This window comes from Lolium perenne, chromosome 5 (genome assembly GCF_019359855.2).
Source record: "Lolium perenne isolate Kyuss_39 chromosome 5, Kyuss_2.0, whole genome shotgun sequence".
NCBI lineage: Eukaryota > Viridiplantae > Streptophyta > Magnoliopsida > Poales > Poaceae > Lolium > Lolium perenne.
Window position 1 is genome coordinate 51,760,684 of NC_067248.2, and position 6,771 is coordinate 51,767,454.

The following is a 6,771-nucleotide window of genomic DNA, read 5'->3' on the forward strand; positions in this document are numbered from 1 at the left end:
CGTGATCTACCATAATATACAGATATGCGGGCAATCTAGCCCAAACTCTCGCACAAGGCCGATTCAGAAACACTTTATGTGCATATCCTCTAAGCCCATCTCAATCACGGCCCATCTCCCAATTTGGCTAAAATCTGGCGATAACAGAACTGCATCCAGAAAATGTTATGGAATAGTGATGCTTGGGATGGCGATTGGTGAAGAAACTCCCATTTTGCAGTATTCTGGAGGTTTGCATGAGAAGGAAGTATGTTGGTCAGTACATCATCACAATAGGTATTCTAGACTCAAAAATCTTCAAATACTCGAGTTCAGGGGGCTGCCTTGGTTGTACTCTCGCAACAAGGAATTCTTTTCTGAATCATTTCCATGCTACATTGCTTGGTTGCATGTGAGATCTTCTTTTACTGGTTCAGACTTAGATGGAAATGCAACTCTGAGCGTGTATCATTCATATCAACACAAGGATGCATGGCTACGTCTACTCTTTTGGAAACTTCCATGTACTTGCAAGCTCTCTTCCGTGTGGTTGCTCAGAGATCCTGGTTACAGTATTCAGTGGTGTTCACAGATTTTACAATGGCAAATTGCTTGGTCATTATATCCTAGCCCGCTCCAGACTTGGGTTTCGTGCTGCCCTTCTGGCAAGATTGCTCTCTATAACTATGAACAATTGCAACGGGACATTCAACAACCAGAGATTGGGTCAGTCTATAGAACAAGGTGGTGCCTATTGCTTGGCATTTCAGAGGTTATTTGATTCTTTTCACTAGATATGATGCTGCGAAAGATCATGGCAAGGCTTCTTCGAGCATTCAGTGGGACGCTGGTGGTGCTGTCTGGTGGCGGATTGAGGGCAAGCCGGCTTTTAAGGAGGGGGGAATGTTAGCGACCATTCCTAGTACCGCCATGGGCTGGACCGTGGGCTGCTCCTACTGGGCTTGGGCTTCTCTAAACCGACGCGCTGCAGCAACTACATATACGAAGAGAAGGACTACGAACAAGGCGGCTGGGATTAGGACCGCTTCGGCCTCGCTTCTGTCTCCTTCCTCCTCTCTCCTATGTTCTTATTCCTGTGATGGCTAGAAATCTCTGAATCCATGCTCTGTAATCCGAATTGATGAGAAATATATCTCTGCACTAGTGTGCTGTTAGACTAGTCATAGTGGGAAGTAACATAGAGTAGTAACATGCACATGTTACTACTCTATGTTACTACCTTCATAGTGGTTAGTAACATCAAAGTAGTATCATAGATATCTTCATTAATTAACTTATAGACTCATTGTATCTTGGGAAGTGTGATGTTACAGTAACTAGCTATGTTACTCCATTCTCCTCTCTCCTCATTAACTCACTGCCACATAAGCAAATTTGCTGAGTTGGACACTTAGTTACTAGTGAAGTTACTCCCACTATGAGTAGTCTTAACATGTATTTCGTAAAAAAAAATGATAATCTATGTTGTTGGCAACACATTAATGCAACTATGCAAAAGTTGCCCATATTAGATATCAAGTCTGACTGTTCAAAGCAATGCAGCTACTGCTGAATTGCTTCGAGAGACTAGAAGAACACTAAAACTAAAGGGTAAAGTTGAAATAAGATGGGCACAAGAGCTGCTTGCGTTAATTAGATAGTACTAGACGGCTAAATGACAGGCAGTGACACTGTTCTGCCACACTTTGCTGCGGAATTTTTTTTTTGTTGACAAAATCAGATCCTCCAGTCTTCAATTCTTCGCCATAAGCTTGGTACTTGTACAGGTCGCATTAACTGCCCTGTACAATGCGAAATAATAAATGGATTGATAAAAAATTAAAATGTAGGACAGACCTAGTACAAAAATAGGACAGTAGCATCAGCTACTAATACAGCGGAAACGATGAGATGTGTTAGTTTCGTTTAGCATCATCCATGCAATATCAGTTTAGGTTCATGGTTATCCTTCAGGAAAGTGCATTCCAAAAATTTCTAGGGTGCAGAACTTATAGTACTCATAAAAGAGCTGGCCTAAAGTACAGTCATAGTCATACCTTCAGGTTATTCCACAATCCTGTCATGTCCCCGCATTATTGCCTGCATACGCCTAACAAAAAATTCAAAAGATATTTAATTGGATTTTCTGGGTTTCTGAGTGTAGTTCATTCATATGAACTTCAAGTGTTTTTACTTTAAAACAAATATCAATATTAATGGTACTAAATGTTAATTTAGGTGCTTGTAAAAATGTTCGTGAAAGAATTTGTACTGTACATGATAACAAGAGAAATAAAATTATATAACATTTACAAGTTTTTACCTCTATCTACTTTACGGTACACATAATTTATTTCCACAAATTTTTACATGTACCTAGATTTAATACTTTATAACCACAAGATTTTGGGGTACTTTTCAGCAGCATACAAGTGTAGCAACTCGAGGAAGGGTACAAATGGACATAGGAAGGAGGACGATGAACAAGTGTGGATTTTTGTAGCTCGAGCTACACATAGCTCGTTTTTTCAAAAATTCGAAAATGATACTTTAAAGTTTCAAAACAAATCTGAGAAAAATCTTGATGTAGGTAATGTTGGGATCTACGAATGTACAAAATTTAAACTCGAAATACCTTATATTCGGAGCTGCACAAAAATGACAAAATCTGACAGATTTGAAGGTTTTGAAATCTTGTACTGTTTACTACTATAGGTGTCAGATTTAGTCATTTTTGCCCAGCCCCGAATATATGGTATTTCGAGTTGAAATTTTGCAGGTACTTAGATCAGAACATTGTCTACAGCAAAGATTTTTTTTCCAGATGTTTTGAAACTTTGAACCACCGGTTTTGAATTTTTCAAAAACCAAGCTACATGTAGCTTGGTCTACACTGATGGTTTTCGCACGATGAACTATTTAAAAGATCAGAATGATAAAATGTACGGTACAATTATTCTGCTCAAATCAGTACCGGTGTTTCTGTTGTCATTTACCAATGACACCGTTTCTAGTCATAAATCTAAGACAAAACTTACTAAGCAGAATATTTTAAAAACTGCGGTCAAACCTGCGAGTCGTCCTGCCTTTTGAACCATTCAGACGCTTCACTTGGCTGAAAATGTACTCAACACATTCACTGCAAGTAGCCTTCCTATTCTCCTTGAAATTCCAAAGCTCGGGCACGATGGTTCTGTCTGTCAGCCTGCCACACTCTTCAATTTCCATCAAACAATTCACCACGGCCTTGTACACCTCTTCACCCCATGAAGCACGTAGCTCTTGCAGATTGACATCATGGACATCAATCTCCTAATCACATAAGTAACATCAGTGACATCTCATAACTATAATATCCACCAAGTTACAGTACAGAGGCAATGGTCTTTAAAAGAACTTCGAGATTCACACAAGCTGAAGTAGTACCTTCGAGATACCTTCATCCATGAGAGTCTTGGATGGCTTCCAGTCTGGGTTCAGCAGTTGCTTCTGCCAAAAATTGTACAGCTCAGAAGCTTTTTCTAGAGCTTCTTTGGGAGTAAGCTTCTTAAGGCATGCCTGTAGGAATGGCTTGTTTCTCAGTTGGCCTATGTTCTTTATTGCAATATTCCTGCCTCCAGTACTACTGATATCAATAAAACCCTGGAACACATGAAATTTTAATATAACAGTTCACATAGTGTGATCAGAATGTTTGCAGTTTCTGATGTGAACAGAGGGTCACCGAACCTTGATAAGCTTAGAGTGGATATCAGACAGTTCATTTTTAGCAGCCTCAAGCTCAGTGCTTAAACCTTGATAATCTGCATCTTCACCACTGCCATCAGAATGTTGTTGTCGTTTCTTCTTTGATCTGATATACACCTGCTTCCACATTGACATGAGGTATTAGATCGATGTAAACTAATCAGGTAAAAGTGTAAAACTAAAAATTGAAAAAAAAGGTAGTAAGACCATCTGCAAAAATGAAAACTCGGCTAATTTTGTGCATAGAGATTTGTCAGGGCTGAAAAACAAACACGCAAAAAGGTAGAAAATCTTGTACTTTATTAAATCACGAAGATCGATTATTCCAAATGAGAATAAAATGATCACTATACTAAAACTAGTTTAGCAGTGAATGACCCAATGAATTGAAATATTCAAGGACTATGTCACACAAATAAATATCACTTAAATCAACTGCAACCAGTAAATAGAAGAACAACAGAAACGTACATGCACACCAAAGAACCAATGATATACTAATAGCAATCACAATCTGAACAACGGGGCCTTTCCAAATAAGTAAATTTTAAGGTGAATTGCTAAATATTGTGACGAATTTGCGAATTCTCAAAGTATTCATGTGATTGCATGCATCCAACGCAGCAGAGTTTAGTACTACACAGCAAGTGTGTTTTCCTATTACTCTAAGGAAAAAACTACTTACTTTTCCCGACTGGGTACTCTGAAGACCACTTCCCTTCAGTGCCAGTAGTGCCTGGCTGGACTCCCTTTCACTGAGCTGTTCCTTTAGGGATTCGATCTCTGCTGCCTGTTCTTCATTCCTGGTAGTCAGATGGTCCTTTTGAGTATTCAGTTCAGCGATCAGCTTGTCCTTTTCAGCAGCAAGTTGCACCACCGCTGGTAAGAATACCAAAAAGGTCAGAACGAAAGTAAGTTCAAGTGCATGGCTTATATTTAGGTTTGACTGAAAATAAAAAATTCAAGAACGAAGTATCTATATTTTGAACAGCTTAAGGAAGCAAACTACTCCCGTTGTCATAACTAACTAGATGACATCCTACAATAGTAAGTACAATGCATGCTGTCAAACATTTATAGCCATGACTCGCACTTATAAAACTAATTTACTTTCATCATTTCGGAGCTAATACTATTAGATCTTTAATAGAATATACTTTAATTGTACCACAATTTAACTCATGTGAAATATTATGGTAAATGTTGCATGCCGGATACCATTTCTTTTCTCCAAAATAACATTTTTTATTTACGAACAGAGTATTGTTTGGTGACTTGTTACAGTCACAGACAATGTAATAAGAGGCCATATGCATCTCTGATGCAGAGGCTGTGGGTACATTATCGAAAAAAGAGGCTGTGGGTAAGAAAAGCTTCCATTTTCTATAAAAGACAAGTATTGTTCTCTGATGATCCGTTTCTGTTACGCCAACAAAATCCATCTCTGCTGATAAGATCTTCAGGTAGTACCGTAGTACTATCACGTGATGTTGTTATCATTATAAGAAAATTTAGGAGGAAAACAGACGGTTATTACTAATACAACCTACAGCATAGGAAATTTGACTACAAGGATCCTACTAAAGCACAAGACTGGGAGTATTTACCTTTCTGTTCTACCTGGAGCTTTCCTTTTTCTTCCATGACACCGTGAAGCGCATTATTGATGCCAATGCAGTCCATATAGGCATTTTTGTAGAACTCCACCTTTGAGTGAACATCAGAAGCCAACACATCAAGGTTTGTAGGTAAACGCCGTGCATCTCCCGGCTCAGCCAATATAGTCTGCATGTGGATGGAGAAAACATCAGAATATAGATCCATTTGGCTTTTATCCACCAAATATAGTGCAAAACAGCTACCACGCATTAGTAAAACAAAGATTCAGCAAGATGTCCAAAATTAACATAATAGGTTAGATCTGCAACGAGAAGCAAAATCAAGCAGGTCAATGAAGGATCGAAAGGGGGGCTATCAAGTATCGCACCATACAGATACAGAACTGGAATGTCGCTGAAAGAAGAAATGTAGGTGAAACATCCGCTGTGGCCTAGATCAAATAGGATGAAAACGTAGAAGAACAGAGCGAAAAAAAATCAGCGCTCGTTTACACTGCTTCTTGAGAAAATATGACATCTGAGAAGCATGCCGGAACCGAAAACAAGATCCAAAAACGCCAAACAGTGTCGCGAAAGAATGCGTGCTACTGAACAAGCCAAACAAATAAAATCAAATCCGCAACTAACCCGATGGATTCGACTAACTTTGGGGGTTTCTTGTTCCTTCCTTGGGTGAAGAAAGATGGAAATGTGTTGGGTGGGGGTAAATGGCAAGCAGCGCAGCTGGGGACAGAGACTGAAGAGTTAGTGGGCGGAGAGGGCGGTACATGCAGAGGCTTTGACGTGACATTCGAAGAGACGGAGCAGCACACAGCCACGTAGCCGACTAGCCGACGCGTTGGGCAAACTTGCAATCCCTTCCTGGATGGACACGGACGGCGTGCTTGATTTAATTGCTGCGCTGCTCTATTCTTTTTCGAGAATATCCTCACTATTGCCGCGTAGTACTCGGTAAAGGTCAGTATGTACAAAAATATACAACGTGAAAATAGTGCCTCAAAACGCTCTTTCGTCCCGTTTTAGAAATGACGCACCTAAGACTAGTCATAGTGGGAGACTAATATAGTAGTGTCATACATAATGCATAGTAAGGATCTCCAACGGAGCGACCCATTCGATGCTCGCGCGTTCGGATAGATCGAACCGGCAAAAAACGTGGCCCAGCGCGCGAAACCATCCCAAAAACGGATGCTGGAACAACCCAAAGCCGACCCAAATATGGGCCGCGTTTGCGTGGTCGCGGACGCCGGATGTTGGCCGCTCGCGTCCTCCCCTTGTCTGCCCCTGGTCCGCCTGTCTGCCTCCCAAAACACACCCACTTCATTTCAGTCCCAAAACCTAGAGATGGCCGACGAATCTCCTGCCGCCACCGCCACTATCGGAGACGAGGCCCAACTCGCGGCCGTTGCCGCTCCTCCTGTGGAGG

At 40.6% G+C, this 6,771-nt stretch overlaps 1 protein-coding gene across 2 annotated transcripts; it reads right to left on the reverse strand.

Annotated features, from left to right (window-relative positions):
* Positions 1–1,481: 1,481 nt before the first annotated feature.
* LOC127299174 (uncharacterized) lies at positions 1,482–5,565 on the reverse strand. 2 transcript variants are annotated; one of them, XM_051329094.1, is made up of 7 exons: positions 5,334–5,565; positions 4,412–4,605; positions 3,709–3,843; positions 3,406–3,621; positions 3,050–3,291; positions 2,037–2,079; positions 1,482–1,776 (listed from the first exon to the last, which is right to left on the reverse strand). In XM_051329094.1, exons 1-6 carry the CDS (start codon positions 5,548–5,550, stop codon positions 2,073–2,075), a joined length of 1,011 nt encoding a protein of 336 aa, XP_051185054.1. In that variant the 5' UTR covers positions 5,551–5,565; the 3' UTR covers positions 1,482–1,776; positions 2,037–2,072. The 2 variants fall into 2 exon arrangements, with proteins under 2 accessions (XP_051185054.1, XP_051185053.1); XM_051329093.1 differs by having other exon boundaries at positions 1,482–1,781.
* Between the last annotated feature and the right edge of the window lie 1,206 nt (positions 5,566–6,771).